Source organism: Chionomys nivalis, chromosome 7 (assembly GCF_950005125.1).
Source record: "Chionomys nivalis chromosome 7, mChiNiv1.1, whole genome shotgun sequence".
NCBI lineage: Eukaryota > Metazoa > Chordata > Mammalia > Rodentia > Cricetidae > Chionomys > Chionomys nivalis.
The window spans coordinates 50927938-50951159 of NC_080092.1; the positions used below are offsets into that span (position 1 = coordinate 50927938).

The 23222-nt window shown below is 49.2% G+C and overlaps 1 protein-coding gene across 1 annotated transcript in view; it reads right to left on the minus strand.

The window, feature by feature from the left end:
- Window positions 1-179: 179 nt before the first annotated feature.
- Window positions 180-23222, minus strand: part of Dnah2 (dynein axonemal heavy chain 2) — a 125813-nt gene continuing 102770 nt past the window's right edge. The window contains exons 67-89 of the mRNA XM_057774390.1: window positions 17591-17755; window positions 16995-17120; window positions 16732-16880; window positions 16592-16658; window positions 15966-16116; window positions 15606-15754; window positions 15311-15444; window positions 14991-15135; window positions 14693-14892; window positions 12257-12383; window positions 9944-10130; window positions 9672-9820; window positions 9406-9589; window positions 8559-8749; window positions 3277-3468; window positions 2930-3114; window positions 2467-2695; window positions 2239-2390; window positions 1817-1931; window positions 1036-1212; window positions 850-924; window positions 539-689; window positions 180-440 (exon numbers count right to left, since the gene is read on the minus strand). Of these exons, the coding sequence (XP_057630373.1) occupies window positions 286-440; window positions 539-689; window positions 850-924; window positions 1036-1212; window positions 1817-1931; window positions 2239-2390; window positions 2467-2695; window positions 2930-3114; window positions 3277-3468; window positions 8559-8749; window positions 9406-9589; window positions 9672-9820; window positions 9944-10130; window positions 12257-12383; window positions 14693-14892; window positions 14991-15135; window positions 15311-15444; window positions 15606-15754; window positions 15966-16116; window positions 16592-16658; window positions 16732-16880; window positions 16995-17120; window positions 17591-17755 (3555 nt within the window). The 3' untranslated portion in view covers window positions 180-285. The remainder of the gene's footprint in view (window positions 441-538; window positions 690-849; window positions 925-1035; window positions 1213-1816; window positions 1932-2238; window positions 2391-2466; window positions 2696-2929; window positions 3115-3276; window positions 3469-8558; window positions 8750-9405; window positions 9590-9671; window positions 9821-9943; window positions 10131-12256; window positions 12384-14692; window positions 14893-14990; window positions 15136-15310; window positions 15445-15605; window positions 15755-15965; window positions 16117-16591; window positions 16659-16731; window positions 16881-16994; window positions 17121-17590; window positions 17756-23222) is intronic.

Below are 23222 nucleotides of genomic sequence, written 5' to 3' on the forward strand. Positions count from 1 at the left end.
GCTCCTTCCCACGAGTAAATCCCAGCTTCCCTCCTCCGGTTTCCTCCACCCCAACACACACTAAATCACCACCATTCCATTGAGAGACTTGGAGCTTGGGTTTGCACGTGTTTTACTGTGCTAAACTCCAATACAAGTGTTCCACCTTTACGGCTAGCACCACTAGGTACCTTCAGGGCACCATTGTATACTGGATTCAGCTAAGATAAAGTCTGAAATCCAGTTTTAGGACAAAGTCTTAAGGCTCCCGACCCTCTCAAGCAGGAAAGAAGGAGGGGGTGCTCATCAGTTGTCCAGGCTCATCAGTAGAGCAGTGCCCCTCTTAATCCAGTGGTCAGATGTCATGGCTCCAGATCGGAGATCGATGCCTATGACAAAGGAGGCCCGATCTGCGCTGCCTGCACGGTTGGGATAGTAATAGCAGGGACAGGAGTACATGCCTAGGGGAAATGAAAAGACAGTCAGACTCTGGAGCCTGAAGATGGAAGTGGGTGCATTTGAGGACTGGACAAGGGATGGGGAGAGGGCAGTTTCCCACCCTTGGCACTTTTCTTGCGGCTTTCTGCTGGACGGAAGTGGATCGTGGGCATGAGGCAGACCAGCTGCATGGGCTCTGCCTCCACTAAACAAGAGTTCTTTCGGTCCCAGCCAGCACCCTCCAGGTACAGACCCCGAACCCAGACACCGTCCTGGGGAGAGATGGAGACAGATTTGGGGGAAATCTAGACCCCAAGTTATCAGTACTTCTAACCTAACTCCTCTCTCCGCCCTTCTCTTCCCAGGTTTTCTTCCCTTATCCTCCTCCACCTGACCTTTTGCTCCAAAGCCCAAACTCATCATAACTCCCACCTTGGGTGGGTACACCAGGTTGCTGTCATCCACAGTGGAAACTATAAACTCCCAAGAGAGGCAGTCCACTGAAATCTGTGGGGTGAAGGTGGCAATGAGGGAGGGTCCCCCAAGGAGAACAAACCCTCGTCCTCCTTGTTCCTAGCCTCCCTCCTGGAGATCCCCTAGTACATACACACTGCTCACATTGTTTTGACGAGCTGAGGACTGCAGAACGGCAGTAAGGAAGCCAGTGGGGAAAGTGAAGCCAGACAGCCAGAAGATCACAGGAGGGCGGGCACGACTGGCCCACAGCTCAAACTGCTCCACACGCACAGCCAGGTCCCGGGTCCAAGAAGCCAAAGGCTTTTGTGAGGGATACGCCTGAGAAAGGAGGCAGTACGTGGGCTTGCCCATCCCATGATGCTTTCACACCCTCATTAAGAGCACCTGGGGGCAGCTATGAGACAACTGTGTGGCTGCTGACAGCAAAGGTTAACTCCCAGGAGAAAAGTATACAATACAACTCATTAATAACAATGATATCACTAAATTATCCTTTACCCAAAATGCATGGGGCCAGAAGGGTTTCTGATTACTCAGTGTGTTTTGGGGCGTGTGGAATATTTGCATAGACTACTGGGTGAGGATCCCTAGTTCAAAAATTGATAACTGAAACCTTCTGAACACCATGTTTGCCACTCAGAGCATTTCAGAGCTCAGTTTTTGGATGAGGGTGCTTTCTTTGCAATAACCAGGTACTTGCTGAGTACCGCGCACAGTACTGGGGGAGGGTCTTTGAAATAGAAGTTAATGTGAACACATCTGTGAGTTAATAAGTTCTGCAGTCCATTAGTGAATGACAGTGCTAGATTTCAACAACTTGAACCTGTCTAGATCGAACCCTGGGCTCTCTTAAGGCCGCTATGAGCACCCTGAGAATGAAGTGCCGAGGTCAAGGTTAGGATTGACAGTGGTGGGAGCTTGCCTTTCCCCAGAGCGGAGGAACATGGGCATCAAAGATGCAATTGAAAATCTCTTCCAGGCTTGTTGACATGACAATGAGGCCCTGGATGCCCTTCTCTAAGTCTGTCAGGGAGAACCTAGATGGATGAAGTGGGCAGAGGATTAAAGAAGGCTGGTCAGGGAGAACCATCCCACCCACGCGCCGAGGCCTTTCTCCTTCCCCTCCCATATTCTTTTTATTGTTGTTGTTTTATTTTATTTTGTTTTTCGAGACAGGGTTTCTCTGTGGCTTTGGAGCCTGTCCTGGAACTCGCTCTGTAGACCAGGGTGGCCTCGAACTCACAGAGATCCACCTGCCTCTGCCTCCCAAGTGCTGGGATCAAAAGCGTGCGCCACCACTGCCCGGCTTCCCTCCCATGTTCTACAGTGTTCCTTCCATCTTACAAGATGGTCCTCATCAGATTGTTGTATCTCTGGATCTCCTGCAGGAGGACCACATTGAGTGGGGAGGGGTCAAGAGCCAGCAACTTGCGGGTCCCCTCATAGTCAATCATCTCAGGGATCTTCTGCATCACGTCAGCAGCTAGCTCGAGGACCTAGGGAGGCAGACGCTTGGAGCTGGCCTGCCCTTCCTCAGCACGTTCCCTCCCACAGGACAAACTCTGCTCCTACCTTCTCCTCTCGGCTCTGGCCGCCAATCCTGGTGGGTGTGATCTGGGGTTGCAGGGAAAGCAGAGTCTCAAAGAGGGTCCGGGCCTCAGTGATCTGGGAGGCCACATCAGCATTGGGATGCTGGCCAAAGGCCTCAGGGGGGTCCATGCTGGGTAGCAAGCTGATATATTCTTTGTAGGAGGCCAAACTCCCATCCTTCGGGATGAAATAAGTGTCCAGTACGGACAACCTGGGCAGCCACAGCACAGTATTACCACATTGCAGAACCTGAAGGGCGTCCATGCCAAGCCCAATCCCCAGTCTCAGTACTTTCCCATTTGTCTAATTCATGACCCTTGCTCTTCCCCCCAATTCCACAATTTCTGTCTTCTCCCAGCCTCCTAGTCTCTACACACACACACACACACACACAAACCACCCAATCCTGACCCCTTGTGTTTATATCCTTTTACCCCTTCCTCACCGGTAGGAGGGAGTCGTTAGACTCTGGTCACAGAAATAGTCATTGATGTAAGTGGTGAGCAGGCGCCGGTCCCAGTCATCCGTGACATGGCCACCATAGTTGACGCCAGCGATGAGGTATTTGAGTGCATCCCAGGGTGTCTCCTCATACTCATCCAGATAGAGGCTCAGCAGGTTCTCTGACACCTGTGTATGGTCCCACCCCAAGCCCCATATAGTTATGGCAAGAAGTCCTCCGATGGGGCTGTAACATCAGCTTTCTGGCAGCCAGTATTCCCACAAAAGAGTCATGTGTCAAGAAGTATGAGAAGAAAGGGCTATCGTGGGAGGCCCCTGGTTAGCACAAACCTCGAAGTCAGAGTCATTGAAGCCATAGATGATATTCCAGCCAAGCTGCAAGAACTTTTTGCGTTCAAGTAATATAGAGTGGAAGAAGCAGAGCGCAAACAGCAGCTTCTTATACTTGGCAGGCTTGGAGCAGCGAGTAAACTGTGGTTCGGTCATCAGCTGATACAGCCGTGTCATGTTGGCCTTCAGACCCTGCGGACAGGGCAGTACAGGCTGATGCCACTAGCAGCATCGTGGGCAGTTGTGGAGGAGGCTTTGCACAAAGGCCCTGGCTCAAGGAGGGATAGAAGCCTCTAGAGTACTAGCCTCTGATCTACATGCCAAGATAGGCACTCCTTCACAGGGTGGGCACCTTTGAGACCTACTGTGTATGCTACTGATAATCCTGCCTTCTCCCTCACACCATTTATTCATTTGGGGGGATAGTCCTGAATATTGAACCTTGGGCTTTAACACGTGAAGCAATAACTCTGCCGTTGGGCTATGTCCTAAGGCACTCCCTCCCCATTTCTGGAGACAAGTTCTCAGGGTATAACTCTAGATGGCCTGGAATTCCTGTGTAGATTAGGTGACCTGGAACTCACAGTATTACAGATAGGGGCCACAGCAACCAGCCTGGCATCCATGTTTGATTCTCTCAATCATGATGCCCCCGAGGAATGAGCCAATTCACTGCAAGCACCAGAAAATATGGCTAAAGACAGAAGGTGTGCACCTACAATATATGTTCACTGGTATTTGTTTTGTTTTATTTCAATGCTGGGGATTGAACCGCAAAGCCTTGTTCAAGCCAGGAAAATATTCTACCACTGAGCTATACTCTCAATCCGCTGCAACTGAGAATTTTTTTTTAAATGTATGGAATTGTGGGAGACCAAAGTAAGAGGATCATAACTTCGAAGCCAGCCTGCGCTACTCGGCAAAAGGAGAGAAGAAGACAAACCGGAAACCATGTTACAGGAAAGATTAGCATCTGGACTCTATGACGTATGGAGCAGATGTGGGAAAAGAAATCATATGGTATGACTGTATTTGTGACACAGAATTGTGTGTTAAAATTAGAAAGAAAATTACAAACAACATTCAGATAATGGCTCTGGGTCTGGAGAGAAGGGACAAGATTAAGAAAAGACACTTTAGAGAAATGTTTCCAAAAAGGCTAATGTTCTGCTGTCTATTTCCATTTCTATATCTATCTAAGCAAATATAGAGATATAGAGATATAGAAATATATTTAAAATCAGAATCACTTCTGCAAGTTTTATTTATGTACACCTTTAATCCCAACACCTGGGAGGCAGAGGCAAGCAGATCTCTGTGAGTTCGAAGTCAGCCTGGTCTACAGAGTGAATTCTAGGACAGGCTCCAAAGCTACAGAGAAACCCTGTCTCGAAAAACCAAAACAAAAAAACAACAAAATATTTTATTTTATATGTGAATGTTTTTCCTGCGTGTATATGTGTGCACCACATGCATGCCTGGTGCCTGTGGAGGTCAGAAGTGGTGTTAGATCTCCTAGCACTGGTGTTAGGATGGTTGTGATCCACCTTGTAGGCAATGGGAACTGAACCCAAGTCCTCTGTAAGAGCAACAAATGCCAAGTCATCTCTCCATCCCCTAGTTTCACTTCTTATTATTTTATTTTATTTATTGGTTTTTTGAAACAGGGTTTCTCTGTAGCTTTGGAGCCTGACCTGAAAGCTAGCTCTTGTAGACCAGGCAAGGCTGGCCTCAAACTCACAGAGATCCACCTGCCTCTGCCTCCCAAGGGCTGGGATTAAAGACATGTGCTACCACCACCCGACTGTTTTTTGTTTGTTTGTTAAATCAATTTTTATTTTTGCTTTTTAAGACAGAGTCTTTTAATTAATTAATAATTAATTAATTAATTTGGTTTTGTTGAGACAGGGTTTCTCTGTGTAGACTGGATGTCCTGGAACTCAATCTATAGACCAGGCTGTCCTCAAACTCAAGAGATTCACCTGCCTCTGCCTCCAGAGTGCTAGGATTTAAGGTGTCTGCCGGCTAAGACAGAGTCATCTTCTGTAACTTAGACTGACCTTGAATTTACAGAAATTCTTTTGTCTGTTTCCTAAGTGCTAGGATTACAGGTAAGGTATTGGTAGTCCATGCCTATAATCCCAGCACTGGCAAATGGAGGCAGGAAGATCAAGTCCAGAAATTCAAGGTCATTCTCAGAGACCTGGGTGTCTGAGGTGTGGATGTCAGAAGACAATTTACATGAGTTGATTTTCTCCGCCCACCACTCTGGTCCAGGGGATTACATTTAGATGGGCAGGTTTGGCAGCAGATGCCTTTCCCATTGAGGCATCTCACGTGTCAGAAAATCCTGCTCTGACAAATAAACCTTGAACTATTCTCGCTGAGTTCAGCAGATGGCGGGCAGGACCCGCATCTGCAGCACGGAGGGTTTCTTTAAACCTCTCATAGGCTGAGCCGCTGACACTGGCCCAAGAAATGAGTTTTCAGAGAAAAGGGTCTGAAGAGATGGTTCAGTGGGTAGAGTGCTTGGCACCAAACTGATGACCCGAGTTCAATACTAGAACCCACACAGTGGAAGTTAAAAACTAGACACTTGCACTGTCATTATCTTTTTGTTTGTTTATTTTTCAGGATAGGGTTTCTTAGTGTAACAGCCCTGGCTGTCCTGGAACTCCTCTGTAGACCAGGCTGGCCTCCAACTCACAGAGATCCGCCTACCTCTGTCTCCCAAGTGCTGGGATTAAGGTGTGCACTACCACCTGGCTGACCCTCTCTTATTTTAAAACCAAAAGTCAACTTTATATTTCTTCCCTGGGCTAGGGGTGGAGTCCAAGGCCTCGTGGATGAGAGGCAACTGTTCTAACAGTAAACACATTTTTTAAAAAAAAAGTGTTGCCACAGGCAAAGGTGGGATGTGAATCTAATGAATGATGAAGAAGCCAGCATCCTTGTTTTAGGGATGTAGGATTCATGATCCAGGAAAGAAGGCTTCATCATCACATGGCAGTTAAGCTATGTACTGAGGTCAGTACTGTAGCCAGGGATGGGGCTGGTACTGTAGTCAAGGATAGGGCTGGTACTGTAGCCAGGGATGGGGCTGATACTATCTATAGCCAGCGATGGGGGCTGGTACTGTACCCAGCAATGGGGGCTGATACTATAGCCAGGGATGGGGCTGGTACTATAGCCACGGATGGGGGCTGATACAGTAGCCAAGGATGGGGGCTGGTACTATAGCCACGGATGGGGGCTGATACAGTAGCCAAGGATGGGGGCTGATACTATAGCCAAGGATGGGGGCTGATACAGTAGCCAGGGATGGGGGCTGATACTATAGCCAAGGATGGGGGCTGATACTATAGCCAGGGATGGGAGCTGATACTATAGCCAGAGATGGGGGCTGATACAGTAGCCAGGGATGGGGGCTGATACTATAGCCAAGGATGGGGGCTGATACTATAGCCAGGGATGGGGGCTGATACAGTAGCCAGGGATGGGGGCTGATACTATAGCCAAGGATGGGGGCTGATACTATAGCCAGGGATGGGGGCTGATACAGTAGCCAGGGATGGGGGCTGGTACTGTAGCCAGGGATGGGGGCTGATACAGTAGCCAGGGATGGGGGCTGGTACTGTAGCCAGGGATGGGGGCTGGTACTGTAGCCAGGGATGGGGGCTGATACAGTAGCCAGGGATGGGGGCTGGTACTGTAGTCAGGGATGGGGGCTGGTACTGTAGCCAGGGATGGGGGCTGGTACTGTAGCCAGGGATGGGGGCTGGTACTGTAGCCAGGGATGGGGGCTGGTACTGTAGCCAGGGTTGGGGGCTGGAAGTGAAACTATGAAAAGGACAAGTTCTCTATCAAGTGTAAAGAGGGCTGGCTGTAGAATGAAAAAAGTTAGACTAAGCACCAAAGCTTGAGATATAAAGAACAGAAAGAAGCACAGAATTAATAAAGAATGTGTCAGCAGGGCGGTGGTGGCACATGCCTTTAATCCCAGCACTTAGGAGGCAGACACAGGGAGATCTCTGAGTTCGAGGAAAGCCTGGTGTACAGAATGAGTTCCACAACAGTCAGGGCTAGAAAGAGAAACCCGTCTCAGAAAAACATAAATAAAAAACAAACTTTAAAATATATATAAAAGATGCGTTGGAAGAAGAGGGAGAGCAGGAAGGGCTGTGCCTGGACAGCCAGGGAGAGTGGTGTGGGATCAGCTGGCCCAGGGTGGTCAGAAAGGACAGGGTGAGGAAAAAATAGGATTCATTTGTTGAGCATATACTAAAGAGTGATCTCTACATGTGGATTTTTCATTTAAAAATTTTAAACAACCCTTTTCTTTTTACTGCCAGGCATGGCAGTAGCTTCACCCACCTGTAATCCCAGCATCTAGGAGTCTGAGGCAAGATGATAGCAAGTTTGAGGCCAGCCGGGACCACACAGCAAAACCTAGCTTCAAACAACCAACAGCTGGGTATGTATCTCAGTAGCCCAATCGTACAGCAAGACCCTGAGTGGTATCGCAAGACCACAGCAAACAACACACCCTTCCAAATAGCTTCCATGAGGGTCTGTGGGCGAACAGATCTTAAAGGGGCAGTGTTGTTGGATTTAGTATCATTGGATTCAGCAGTGAACTTGTGAAATTAGAGAGAAAGTTCTCAAGAGTTGGAAGGAAGGAGGGAGAATGAGGCTGAGACTCTGGGAGGCATGGACTAGGAAGAGGAAGTACAGCAGGAGGCAGAGGGTGGTGATGACGGAAAGGATGGCTGTGGGAACTCGCACCCAGAGTGTGGCTCCGGGCACTAACTTACACTTTGGGTCAGTGTCCTCCCCATCAAGTTGGAGTAGCAATCTTTTTGTTTTCTTTTAGTTTGGTTTCTCTGTGTGTCTCTGGCTGTCCTGAATTAGCTCTTGTAGACCAGGCTGCCCTTGAACTCACAGAGATCTGCCTGCCTCTGCCTCCGAGTACTGGGATTAAAGGTTCACACCACCATCACCCGGAGTAGCAATTCTTTACGTGATGTGTGAGTGTGAAATGGGTTAATAAATGGAAAGGTGTTAAACTAGAGCCTGGCATATGATAATTCTCAGTAAATGTTATTGTTATTACATTCGAGAAGTTTGCCACACAGAAGAGAGGCAGAGATTTTTTTAGAAAACAACCAGAGCCAAAGAAAGGTGTGTTGTCTTTAAGGCTTGGGCTCTCTTTGGTGCCAGTGAGAATAAAGGCAAGCTGAGCAGACACCACAGGCGACGCTGGCTCCCTGCGGCCACCATACCTTTGGTGGCTCTGTGGTCATCTTGATGCTGGCCTGCAGGATGGAGATTGGGAAGTCTGGGTGAGGACTGGAGCTGAGCCAGAGACGGAAGGAAGGGTGAGGGTCCTCCACCTGCAGCTGCTCCACCAGCTTGTCCAGATTAGGCATCCACGACAGGGACAAGTGGCAGTTTGCCAGGAACACCCAGTGCCCTGCAAGGAGGTGCCAGCGTCAACAGGAAGAGTTCCCCAAGCTTTCTGACCCACACACTACACTCGGTGGTGGTGGCAGTGGGGTCAGTGTCAAATGTTATTCTGTCTAGGGTTTCTGGACAAGCTGAACTGCAGTCACAGGAGTGGGGTCGAGGTCGGCGGTTCTGAGGAAGGGGACTGGGGCTGAGGAGTGGACACGAAAGGAGATGGATACTGTACTGGCTAGTTTTATGTCAACTCGACACAAGCTAGAGTCATCAGAGAGGAGGGAACCTCTGTTGAAAAAAATATGATCAGGCTGCTGGGAAGCCTGGAGAGCATGGGGGATGGGGGAGGTTCAAGACAGGGTTTGTCTGTGTAACAGCCCTAGCTGTCCTGGAACACGGTCTGTAGACCAGGCTGGCCTCAAACTCAGAGATCTGCCTGCTTCTGCCTCCTAAGTGCTGGGATTAAAGTTGTGTCCCACCACCACCACCCAGACAAGAATTTTCTTAATTAGAGATTTTTGGGGGAAGGCCCAACCCATTTGTATGTGGTTCTAAATTCTGTAAGGAAGCAGGTTGAGCAAGCCAAGAGGAGCACCCCTTCCTGCCTCCAGGTTCCTCCCCTGTGTGGGCTCCTGCCCTTACTATTTCTGATGGTGAACTGTTACTAACCCTGCATCACACCATCTCGCAGGAGACGAGCAGCAATGGGGGCCTGACCCTGGCCCAGGGACAAGGCATGGAAGCGCTGGGCCATGCCTGTGTGTTCTGCCAGTTGAAGCAGAGCGCTGGTGGGGTCCACACCAGGAGACAGGATGAATACCAGTGGGGATCGTGGGGTAGAATCCTCCATCACCTGGAAGTACAGGGATGGTCTCAGAACCAAAAGAGAGGAAGAGACACCACAGCAGGGAGGGCGAGAAGGCAGAGCCACCGACCAGTTTCATGTTTAGCACGGGCGGTTCAATGAATCGAGAGCCAAGGTTGGAGACGATGAACGAAGTAACACAGAATGCCACTCGGTCCTGGCGCAGGGAGCGGACGATCAGCATCCGCTGCATCTCATTGCAGGCATTTTCCCACTCACCTGGAGACAAGGAAACACGTGCCCTGAGAGAGAGGCTGGAGGAAGTCTGAGCAAAGGGAAATGTTCAGGGGCTGCGTTTGTGGAGGGTTGCTGGGAGGGGCAGGCAGGCTGGAGGCTGGGCACCTGGCAGCATGGCCTTCTCGGGGGCTGAGTTGGTGTACCACAGGTGCCAGTCCCGAGGGTACTGCTCAAAGGAGTTCATGAGGCCATGGAAGTTGGTCAGTTTGTCCAGCTCTGTGATGTTATCCCAGTAGGCGTCTGCTAGCCAGCTAGTACATGGGTTGTCCATCTGGCCTTCCCGATCCAGAACCTTGGGGAAAGGAGAGAGAAAGCAGAGGAGGCTGGAACCCTCAAAAGAAGTGTTACTGAGCTGGGCATGGTGGCACCTGCAAAGGCAGGTGCATATCTGAGTTCTAGGCCAGCCTGGTCTACATAGAGAATTGCAGGATAGCCAGGGCCACACAGAGAAATCCTGTCTTGAAAAAAATAGAAACAGCCAGGTGGTGGCACACGCCTTCAATCCCAGCACTCGGGAGGCAGAAGCAAGTGGATTTCAGAGAGTTTGAGGTCAGCCTGGTCTACAAAGTGAGTTCCAGGACAGCCAGGACTGTTACATAGAGAAAACCCGTCTTGAAAAACCAAAAAAAATAAAATAAAAACAACAAAAAGAGTTACTTTTTTTTTAACATTCCTAAAACAAAACAACAACAAAAAAGGGCAAGTATTTGCTGTAATAGATATGCCAGCTACTCTAATCTTATCATTGCACACACACATATGTATACACACATATGTATACACACATATGTATATGTATGTATTAAAATTCATCATGATGATGGTGCCAGGCATGATGCCTGTTACCAAAGCACCCAAGCTGAGGCAAGAGAGCTACCAGGAATTCAAGGCCAGCATGTGCTATAGAGTGAGTTCTAGGTTATCCTGAGTTATAAAAAGAGCCTTCATTTTTTTAAATAAAAATTAAGTCACTGTACCCAATAAAACTGTACAATTGCTATGGTTTTTTTGTTTTGTTTTGTTTTGGTTTGGTTTTTTTGAGACAGGGTTTCTCTGTGGTTTTGGAGCCTGTCCTGGAACTAGCTCTTGTAGACCAGGCTGGTCTTGAACTCACAGAGATCCGCCTGCCTCTGCCTCCCAAGTGCTGGGATTAAAGGCGTGCGCCACCACCGCCCGGCTCCAGTGTTAGTCTTATGTTTGTCTCCAGCGTTAGTCTTGTGTGTGTGTGTGTGTGTGTGTGTGTGTGTGTCCAGTGTTGGTCTTGTGTGTGTGTGTGTCCAGTGTTGGTCTTGTGTGTGTGTGTGTCCAGTGTTAGTCTTGTGTGTGTGTCCAGTGTTAGTCTTGTGTGTGTTCAGTGTTGGTCTTGTGTGTGTGTGTCTCCAGTGTTGGTCTTGTGTGTGTGTGTGTTCAGTGTTGGTCTTGTGTGTGTGTGTGTCCAGTGTTAGTCTTGTGTGTGTTCAGTGTTGGTCTTGTGTGTGTGTGTCTCCAGTGTTGGTCGTGTGTGTGTGTTCAGTGTTGGTCTTGTGTGTGTGTGTGTCCAGTGTTAGTCTTGTGTGTGTTCAGTGTTGGTCTTGTGTGTGTGTGTCTCCAGTGTTGGTCTTGTGTGTGTGTCTCTCCAGGGCTGGTCTTGCATGAAACAGTAAATTCTGAATGAAGAGCCTGATACAGGAATCCAAGATGGATGCAAAGCCACTTTTACTGAGGAATTGTTGGGATGGGGGTTACAGAGCCCACAACAGTTGAAGTTTAGGAAGCTGGTGCCCTCTGGTGGTTTTAGTGGCAAAAATAGCTCCATTCCATTCATATACTCATTCTTTTACATGAAAATTTGGAACTTTTTCTTTGGTGTGTGTGCATATGCATGTGTGTGGTTTGTGTGTCTGTGGTGCATGCCCGAGCGTGCAAGCATGTGGAGGCCAGAGAACGGAAGTGGCCCTTATTCCCTTGAGAGAGTCTCTCACTGAAGGGGAAGCCTGTCTGTCAGATCCCAGGACCCCATACTAGGGTTACAAGTACAGGTAGCTTCCTCACCTGACTCGGTTTTGTTTATTTTGTTTTTCAAGACAGGGGTTTTTTTTTTGGTTTGGTTTGGTTTTTGTTTTTCGAGACAGGGTTTCTCTGAAGCTTTGGAGCCTGTCCTGGAACTCACTCTGTAGACCAGGCTGGCCTCGAACTCACAGAGATCCACCTGCCTCTGCCTCCCTAGTGCTGGGATTAAAGGCGTGTTCCATCATGGCCCAGCTCTCACCTGAACCAAGTATACCTGGGTCACAGGTCACAGGTGCTCCACTGACCAGCCTGTTCTAATAGCAGGAATCACACAGCAAGCCAGCTCCACACTCCAGGCTGCTGACTGTGTACCTGCTCTTAGCGTGCTTTTTCTTCAAATCACTCAGCTAACCTTTGAGGTTAACTCACCACACCGCCACGCAGGAAGAAGTTGTACTCATCCATATTGAGCTTGCCAGAAGTCTCCAGGATCTTGGCACACATGTGAAAGCTGAACAGTAGCTTGTGGCGCTCGAAAAGGGTCCGGCAGGTGTACCTAGGAGGAAAGGACAGAGAAGGTAGAGGGGAGTGACGTGGGGTGAGGCCCAGCACGGGTACTCATTATGTAACAGTCATACCCGGAGCCTTCCAAACAAGGAGTGTAGTCAGCATCTAACCCAAACCTCATGGAAACAGCCAAGGACTCGGGGACCTTGAGAGATTGACATAGTTTTCACCCATAACTAAGCATTCAGTTCATTAAACAAACAAAACATCAATCACTCCCCCCCCCCCCCCCCCCCCCGTCTTGCTGGGCACTCTGCGGTCCTGAGGACACAGAATAAGGAAGTTGCAGTCTCCGTCCTTGGGGAAGTCCTGTCCCCCCCCCCCCAGGAAGGACAAACTCTGAGCGACGCTCAGGACAAGCACAGAGTCCCGCACAGAGGTAGGAGTGGTATCAGGGGAATGTAAGGCATGCTGTCCAGCTTCTGGGAGGATCTGGAGAGATGGCTCAGTGGTTGAGAACTCTTGCTGCCCTTTCAGAGGACCCAGGTTCAATTCCAAGCACCCACGTGGCAGCTAACAACTGTCTAATCCCAGAGGATCTGACACCTTCACACAGACACAAATGCAAGCAAAACACCAATGTATATTAAATAAATAAATCATTTAAAAAGAAGCCGGGCGGTGGTGGTGCACGCCTTTAATCCCAGCACTCGGGAGGCAGAGGCAGGAGGATCTCTGTGAGTTCGAGGCCAGCCTGGTCTACAAGAGCTAGTTCCAGGACAGGAACCAAAAGCTACGGAGAAACCCTGTCTCGAAAAAATCCAAAAAAAAAAAAAAAAAGAAAGAAAAAAGAAAAATGAAAGTTCCTGAGAGCAGGCACCTTGAGGTGTGTGGTGACTACCCAAAGGCATGGGAGCTCGAGGAACTACAGCATCAGGAATGCCAGGGGAAGAGGGCATGGGGTCAAAGTCAACAGTGCTGCTCAGGCAGCGGGCATGAAGCAGGGGGCAGGTGGAGGTCAGGTCACAGAGGGCTTTGGGGATCCCTCAAGAGATGACAACCACTGAAGAGGTTAAGCTGGGAACAACAAGATCACCTGGAGAACAGACCAGGAGGGACACAGCAGCAGGGTAACCTGAGAGGAGAATGCTACGCAATCTGTGTGAAAATGTGCACAAGGCCCAGCCGTGTAAAAACGTGCACAAGGCCCAGCTGTGTAAAAACGTGCACAAGGCCCAGCCTCAGGCACCAAGGCCCAGCCGCAGCGGTCAGGAGAGCACTGGAGGGAGAAGTGACTAGAACCACAGGAGCAGAGCCCAGCGCTGACTGAAGCTAGGAGAATAAAGAGTGACTCCCAGCTGCTGCCAGGAGTGACGGGGCTGGTGGGGACACCATTCAGGGATGAGACCCCGGAGAAGTGGGCAGAGCACGCGTGTCATTTGAAGCAAGCGAACTCGAGGGGCTGTAGGCAAGTCAGGGGCTCTGCTGCTCAACATGGGAACCAAAGGCTGGCGTGATGGCTCAGCAGGTAAGGGAGCTGCGGCCAAGCCTGGAGGCCCACATTTGATTCGGAGGCCCAGAAGCCAGAAGCAGAGAATGAACTCTGGTCATCACAAGCTTGCCGTGGCACATACGTGCTGTGACGTGTGCATGCCACCCCACTACAAAGTGATAAATGAAGGTAAACTAAAAAAGAAATCAAACAAAAGAAATTTCACAAATTAGGACCAACAGCTCTCTGGAAGCTATTAGAGTCTCAGACCCTACCCCAGACCTGAACCTGAATCCTGGTCTGTGTGTCTGTGTGTCTGTCTGTGTGTGTCTGTATGCTCACATGTGGGTGGCTGGGCGACATGTATGCACAACAGAGGGTGAATGGGTTTCTTCAATTGCTCTCCACTTTGGTTTTGAGGCAGGACCTCTCACCAATTCAGTTAGAGCTGCTTGCGGAAAAGTTTCAGGGATCTTGTCTTTCTTCCACAGTGCTGGTATTACAGGCACACACCATTGTATCCAACTTTTGTGGGGGAGGGGGTCAAGACAGGGTCTCTCTGTAGCTTTGGTGCCTGTCCCAGAACTAGCTCTTGTTGACCAGGCTGGCCTAGAACTCACAGAGATCCGCCTGCCTCTGCCTCCCGAGTGCTGGGATTAAAGACGTGTGCCACCACTGCCTGGCATATCCAACTTTTGATGTGGGTTCTTGGGATCTGAATTCAAGCCTTCATGCTTGCACAGAGAGCAATTTACTCTCCCTCCACCCAGATTTGTATTTAACACCTCCACTAGAGTCACACTATGTCACATGAAACCAGGGACGCTTCAGCCACTCGATCCCCTGCCTTGGGCATGTCCTCAGACCTGTAGACAGCATAGGTGTGGTAGTCATTCAGATACTCGATGCGGTCCTCCAGCTTATTGCTACGATGGCTCTTGTCAATGCTGAGGATAAAGAGGCTGATGTAGGCATCCAGCGAGAACTGGTACATGGGGTCAATGCGGCCCATATCATTGAGCACGAAGAACAGCACTGAGGCCCGCTGGGCACACGGACGGTAAGCCTGGAGGGGTCAGTAAGAGTCAGGGCCACAAAGGGGCAGGCACAAATGAGAACTCAGGAAGGGGTCTCAAGTCAGTCAACCAGGGGACAGAAGCTCACCTCTCTGGCCAAGTCAATGTTGATTTCTGTGGTCTCACTGGTCTCTAGTTGCTCCGTGACCTCAGTGGCTGTTATCTTGGACGTCTGAAGCGTGTTCACCAGCTGCACATCATCCAGTAGAGAACCTGTGGCCTCATTCAACAAGCTAGGAGGAAGCCAGGAGACACCTGGAGTAAGGCGTTTGGAAGATCAGGGGGAAGGGACTCCTATTGGCTCCACGGGGTGCTGCTTGTGTCTGTGGGGAGACTGGCTGCATGTCTCCTGGGAGCAGAGGTGGTGGGTGGGGTGGGGTGGCGTGGGGATAAGGACGCCGTTCTCACCGGAGGATCTCATCCTCCAGCTCCTTGAGCTTTCTCTTCCCGGCGGCGATATTGATGACCAGCGAATCCTTCTGCTCCTCCAGCTCGGGACGCTCCTTCCGAACCACAATGCCCAGCAGTTGGGCTTCCAGGCCCTGACAAGGCCAAGACACCCAGTGAGGGTCCCATGCCTGTGGCCTCTACACCTGCCACCCTTTTAGACCGCCCAAGTTCCTCTTCTCCATTGCCCAGCTCAAGCGTGGCTCTTACACACTGCAGCCCACCCAGCTTCATCCCAGCCCCAGCCCTCACTTACCTGTTCCTTAACAGCGAAGTTGACAATGGTGGTCTTAGCTGAAGTCTCTGGGCTGTAGTGGGGATTGGAGAGCTTGGTGGTGAGGTAGAAACGGAAATTGGGGTTGTATTCCACCTCCTTGTCACCAATGCGCATCAACAGCCGACCACCTGCATCCACAGAACAGTCCAGGGCAAGACCCTTAGATGATCAGGTAAGGGCTGACTCATTCCCCATTGACATACAGGTCAGCGACTCAACCTGCCTTAAGGCTTTGCTGGGGCCCAACCCGTAGGGACGCAGCCCAAGAGCCTCCCTTCCACCCTAGTCTCCGACTTGGCCAGTCTCTAGGACCAGCTCACAACAAGCCTAGGCTCTGACCAATCCGAGCTACAGATTTGTTGAGCACGGGGTTGAGGGTGGGGTCCAGATACTCCTGCACATTCTGAAGCAGCACTGGGAATCCAAACTGGATGGCGTTTTCCAGAATTCGGAGGTAATCGTGCATCTGCAGGTCGATGACCTTAAGGCCCTGAGAGAGATGGAAGGAGCCTGGAGGAACACAGTAGCTAAGAATGGGACCTCAAGAAGAAACTAGGCAGGGCTGGGGAGATTGTTCAGTAGTTAAGAGCACTGGTTCTATTCCAGAGGACCTGGGTTCAATTCCCAGCACGCATGTGGCAGCTCACAACTGTCTGTAACTCCAGTTTCCAGGAGCTCATTAAATAAATTTTTAAGAAGAAGAGGAAAAAGAAGAGGAAGAAGAAGAAGAGGAGGAGGAGGAGGAGGGGAGGAGGAGGAGGAGGAGGAGGAGGAGGAGGAGGAGGAGGAGGAGGAGAAGGAGAAGGAGAAGGAGAAGAAGAAGAAGAAGAAGAAGAAGAAGAAGAAGAAGAAGAAGAAGAAGAAGAAGAAGAAGAAGAAGAAGAAGAAGAAGAAGAAGAAGAAGAAACTAGGAAATAGGCTTGGGAGACTCTTGGGGGGCACCCAACAACTGTCCCACATAGTACCTGGTTTCCTTCCATGTTCTTAATCCACTTGAGGGCTTGGGCCTGAGGATCGATCATGAGGGCCCACCTGACAAAAGAAGCCGCCGTCAGAAGACAGGCTCTGCTCCTCCTCTGCCTCTCACTCCCAGAACTGTTATCACCTGTTGCCCCTGGTGACGATGATGCCATTCTCAGTGGAGAAGGCATCCGAGGGTAATCCCTGGATGTTCCAGTCCCGAACTTTGGTAGGATTGGACAGGAAGCTATCAATGGCAAAGCGAGGTGAACAGGGAACCTGAAGCTCCCGGATCTGGGGAAAGAAGAACCCCCAAATTCAGCTAGACTCCAGCGACTCTGCCTCTTGCTTGCACCTCTTCCAGGGCACACCCCAAATGCTCCCTTATCACACCTGGCCCCTTCTCACCTTCCTGATCCAGATTTGATTGACAATCTCATCCCGGTAGTTGGTCAGAAAAGGCCCCATGTAGGACAAGAAGGCAGCTGCCAGCAGACAGTCACCCACCAGGTAGCCCAGATCCTCCTCCAGGCCCTGGGATACAGTAGGGGGTGGTAAATGCCTGGGACCCTGGACCTCTGGAGATGGTTGAGATGCTTCACAAGATAATCTCCATGACTCTGGTCCTAGATCAAAGCCAGTCGTCCTTTCCTAAAGCCCTGCTCGCTGAGAACTCTAATTATCCACAGATAAGATCTAACCCTTTCCTGGAGCCAGAAACTCAGGAACCAGAGACAAGATGGCCCGTGTGTTACCTCTTAGGAAGACAAGCTGTACCAAGAGGTCTAGTGTGCCTTCCAGCTCCCTCACAGAACCCACCCCCAGTGGACGGATGCCGTTCCTTGTACATTCTCACCAAATGTGAGAAGGGGAGGGAGAGACACCCACTGTCTACTCTTGGATTTCCTACACCCTGGTGCCCTCGTTTTCCCTGACCATTGCCTCTTAGTGGACGCAGGGATAGGCTACTTGGGGGGGATGGTCACTGTTGCAGCCCACCTCACCTGCACGGTCTCCTCCCATCGGGCCTTTTCACCAGCCAGCCCAGACACCAACATTCCTGCTCGCTCCAGTTTCAGCTCCATCTCTTCAGATTTCTTGCGAAGCTCCTCCTTCTGCGCCAGCTTCTCGTCGTACTGCTTCTTCAGCATATCCAGTTTCTCTGCCACCTAGGAAAGATTGCTACATGGTGGATGGAACACACAGGGCTCAAGGGCAGATGGTTTTAGGTCAAATCCTGACTTTGCCACTTGAAGTTGCCTGCCCTTGGGTCAATTAATGTCTTTGAGGGCCGGTGAAGCTGACTTGAATCAGTTCTCTAGGACCAGCTCACAACAAGCCTAGGCTCTGACCAATCCGAGCTACAGATTTGTTGAGCACGGGTTGAGGGTGGGGTCCAGATAACTCCTGCACATTCTGAAGCAGCACTGGGAATCCAAACTGGATGGCGTTTTCTAGAATTCGGAGGTAAGCGTGCATCTGCAGGTCACACACACACAGATACACACACGCACACACACACACACACACACACACACACACACACGTGCACTCCAGCTGGAGGGCTGGGAGGCAGAGAAAGGAGAATCACCAGAAGCTCTAAAGCCAGCTGCCTTACCAAGGTCCTCTGGCCTTCAGACACAAGCTGTGCGCATGCTCACGCTCACAAACATCACACAGGTCATGTTTTTTGAGGCACTGCTTCCCTCGTGAATAAAATAAGAATAATTTGGTTTTTCGAGGCAGGGTTTCTCTATAGCTTTAGAGCCTGTCCTGGAACTCGCTCTTGTAGACCAGGCTGACCTCGAACTCACAAAGCTCCTCCTGCCTCTGCCTCTCAAGTGCTGGGATTAAAGGTGTGCGCCACCACCGCCCGGCTCAAAATAAGAATAATTCTACCAGACAGAAATGTATCAAGGAGTGAGGGATGTATATTATGTCAGGGGAGCTTCATTTCTCTTCCTTCCTTCCTCCTCTTAGAGCCCAGAATCTACCTGATAATGAAACTCAAGCCTAGGAAGACGAGAGCCCTCATGCAGCAGGATTGAGCAGGTAAGAGGCTAGGATGTATAGTAACTCCTGTGTGAGAGGACATGGACCAGGCCCGGGGTTCCACCCCCAGCACAGCGTGTCCCATGGAGTGCCTCAGAGAATGGAGGTGGCAGGACTTGCTCTCCACAAGACTCCTGACACCTACATCAGCGGCACCAACACCATCTTCCATTCAGAACTCCTGAAAGGAGTCTTCCAGTGAGAGGCAGGAAGCCACGCATGGTGGGATGGTCCGCAAGTCCAGCACCTGGGCGGCTGAGGCAGAACGATCACAAGTTCAAGGCCAGCCTGAGATATATAGACAGGTCCAGGCCAGCCTGGGTTACAAAAGTGAGAATGGTCTCAGAAAGGGGTGTGGATAGGAGGAGGTAAAAATCTTCCTTATGAAGCAACCTTTATAGGTCTTAGCTTCCCTAAGGAAAGCCATCAGCAATAGCTCCAAGGCAGGGATCACAACAGAAGAAACAGATTAAGAGGATACCAGGGTTTCCTTTAGAAGCAATGTCATGGCTGGATGCCATGGTGAATACATTGAATATCACTTTAAGATCAGCTGTACAGGGGCTGGAGAAATGGTTCCACATTTAAGAGCACTTGGTGGTCTTGCAGAGGACCCAGGTTCGATTCCCAGCACCCACATGGCAACTCACATAACTGGTAACTCCGGCTCCAGGACATCTGATGCCATCTTCTGACCTCCGTGGGCATCACACACACACACACACACACACACACATGCGCGAGCGCGCGCGCGCGCGCTGCACATGCACAATGCAGGCTAAACACTGTATGTGGAAAGAATCTTTAAAAAACTTTCAAAAGACTTGATATATACTTTAAGGTAGTTATACTGGTAGATTTTATGTGTTTTAAAACAACTGAAATAAACTCCCCTCCAAAAGAAGATCTCTACACCCCATACTGCAGCAAATGCTCATTGCTTAAACTGTATGTCTTATATTAATCTGTTGATGGAGACTTCCCCACTAAATTTAAATTCACAGCTCACAGTTTCCAGATAACTGAAACCCTGGTACAGCAAAAACCAACATCATCTCCACCTACCCTCACTCCTTCAGGTACTATTGAGTTTTTACTGTGATCTTTAGGAAAAAAAAATAATGGTTTGGAGAGCATAAATTTTTTTGGAAGTTATATATGCCCCATGAAATGTTTACATTTCTTTTTATTCCTAACTGATATTTATTGAGAATCTCGACTTTGAATTAAGATAACCTTTTTTTTTTTCCCCCTTTGTTTTGTCTTTTGAGACAGGGTTTCTCTGTGTTGCCCTGGCTGTTCTGGAGTTCTCTTTGTAAATTTGCCTATAGATCTCAAACTCACAGAGATCCTCTTGTCTCTGACTCACAAATACTGGGATTAAAGGTGACAGGCTCCAAAGCTACAGAGAAACCCTCTCTCAAAAAACAAACAAAAAAAAAAACAACAACAAAAAAAAGGTGTGCACCACCACACCCAGCTAGCCAGGTCTTAAAGTAACTATATTCCTTTTCTGGGAGAGATGTCTAGCCTATAGTTTAGGAAAACTAATCTACTTTTTTAAAACTTTAACCTAGGCATTTATTTATTTATTCAATGCCGCGGTGTTGGGAAGTGATTAGATCATGAGAGTAGAGCCCTCCTGCATGAGATTAGCACCCCTAAGAAATAGGTTCTGCCAGGAAGGGTGGCTGCTACTCATAACTACGGAGCTTGAGAGGCAGTGGCAGGAGAATCTCCACTAGTTCAAGGCCAGCCTGGTCTACTAGGGAGCTACAGACAATCTTAGGCAATAAAGTGAGACTACCTCAAAACAGAAAAATAAGCAGCAGGGCGAGGAAAGGGGGGAATGAGGGAAGAGAAGGAGAAGGAAAAAAGCAAGGGTAGCAACAATAGCAGCTGTTTGGCCATCCCAGGCCAGCAAAATGGCTAAGTAGGTAAAGGTGAGGTGCTTGATGTCAAGCTTGGCAACTTGAGTTCAATCCCTCAAACCTATAAGAAGGAAGGCAAGGACCAACTCCTGTGCATTGTCCTCTGACCTCCACATGTATATATACACACCCACACACATACAATGTAAATTAAGAAGAAAAAGGGGGCTGGAGAAGTGGCTTAGCAGTTAAAAGCTCATATTGCTCTTGTAGAGGACTCAGATTGATTCCTAGCACCCATGCTAGGGCAGAAAACTGCCTAGAACCCTGGCTCCACAAAGATCTGACACCTCTGGCCTCTGGCATTCCCCTTCGAATAATCCCCCATACACACATATACACACGGAGTTACTTGAGAGGCTGAGGAAGGAAAATGACAAGTTCAAGAACTCAGGGCTGCAGAGTGAGTTTAAGGCCAGCCTGGGCAATGCAATAAAGAGCCTATCAAAATAAAAAAACATTTACCAAGGGCTAGAGGGCTGGGAACATAGCTCATTTGGCGGAGTGCTTGCCTAGAATAAACCAAGCCTTGAGTCTGATCCCCAGCACCAAATAAACCCAAACATCATGGCACACACCTATAATCTCAGTATTTGGGAGTCGGAGACAGGAGGACCAGGAGAGTTCAAGGTCATTCTTGACTGTACATCAAGTTCAAGGCCAGCCTGGGCTACAGGAGACTCTGACTCAAGAAACAACTTGAGGGGCTGGAGAGATGGCTCAGTGGTTAAGAGCATTGCCTGCTCTTCCAAAGGTTCTGAGTTCAATTCCCGGCAACCACATGGTGGCTCACAACCATCTGGAATGAGGTCTGGTGCCCTCTTCTGGCCTGCAGACATACACACAGACAGAATATTGTATAATAAATAAATAAATAAATATTAAAAAAAAAAACAACTTGAGTCCAATCCCTCAAACCCATTAGAAGGAAGGGAAGCAAAGCAAATAAAAGATGAATTTGGCTCTTAAATTTTGCAACCTTTATCAATAACAAGGGGAAAATCTTAGTTTTGCTCATCTGTTTACTGTGTTTTGTTCTGTCTTTTGAGATAGGGCCGACACCCCTGTAATATCTGGGCCCAAGCTATCTTTGCACATGGCTCTCCTGCCTGCTTCCTCTCACAAAGCCGTTGTCCTTGAATACTTGTGGCTCCCCCACTCAGAGCCCTAACATTGTGAACTCTGTGTTTGTCTAGGGAATGAATCATCGGCAGCGACTCCAGAGGTTCCATTGTTTGAGTACAAGGGAGCGACTTAATGGCTTGACCCAGGATGTGACTCATCTGGGCCGAGGAACCTTTGCAAGGGGGTCACCTCACCTGTGGCTGTGACCTCCTGGGAAAGAGACAGGAAGAGAGAAGGCTTTGTGAGAGCTAGGGGGAGGCTATGGCCACAGGATGGAGAGATGGGGTTGTGTGCAGAAGAAGCCTGTTCCTCCAGCCTGGATGAGTTCTCTGCACAGGCCAGACCAGAAGAGGCCTTGAGGACATCTGTACTTCTGACAGTAAAAACCACTGTGGTGGGAAAAGACAGAGACCAGCTATGGACAGGGCAACATAGAGTGGCAAACATGGTGCCCAGCCCAGCTCTGTTGGTAATCAACCCATAGGTGAATAAAAATTCACCCAGAAGCATGTGTAATGTAAAAAAAAAAAAAATTATGTGTCTGTGTGTTGCCTTAGTTACTGTTCTATTAATGCTGGGAAGAGACACAGGCTAAGGTAGCTTAAAGGAGAGGGTATTTAATGGGGATCTCCCTCACAATTCCAGAAGGTCAATCTGTGATGATCACAGTGAGCAGATAGGCATGGCGCTGAACAGTGGCTGAGAGCTGTACCTCCTGATCTGCAGGTAGTGGGGGAGGGAGGCAGAGAGAGAGAGAGAGAGAGAGAGAGAGAGAGAGAGAGAGAGAGAGAGAGAGAGAGAGAGAGGAGGAAGGCAGAGAGAAAGGAGAGAAAGAAGAGAGAGAGGAGAGAGAGAGAGAGAGAGAGAGAGGGGGGCAGAGAGGAGAGAGAGGGGCAGAGAGAGAAAGAGGAGGCAGAGAGAGAGAGGAGAGAGAGAGCAGAGAGAGAGAAAGAGGAGACAGAGAGAGAAAAGAGGAGAGAGAAAGGAAAGAGAAGAGAGAAAGGGGAGAGAGAGGAGAGAGAGAGAGAAACTTGCCTGGCATGGGCTTTTGAAACCTCAAAGCCTGTCCCACACTTTCTCCAACAAGGTCACAGCTCCTAATCTTTCTAATCCGAGCTGGGCAGTGCTGGCACACACCTTCCAGGACAGCTAAAGCTGTTACACAGAGAGACCCTGCCTCAGAAAAACCAAAATAAATAAATCCTTCTAACCCTTTCAAAGAGTTCCTCTTCCTGGTGACTAAGCATTCAAATATACGAACCTATGGGAGCCATTTTCATTCAAATCACCACAAGTCTGTATGTATGTGTATTTGTGTGTGTGTGTGTACACATATTTCTGCGTGTATGTGTGCAAACACTGATATTAACACATCATCTTTGGAAAGAAGGATGAGTTTTGTAAAAATTGGTTGCTTTCATGGAGTGAAGTTGAATGCTACAGAGCAGAAAGGGGGAAGACTTTATATTGTATATTCTTCTGTACCTTTGAATTTCAAGTTAATTTCAACAGGAGTATATTATCTAGG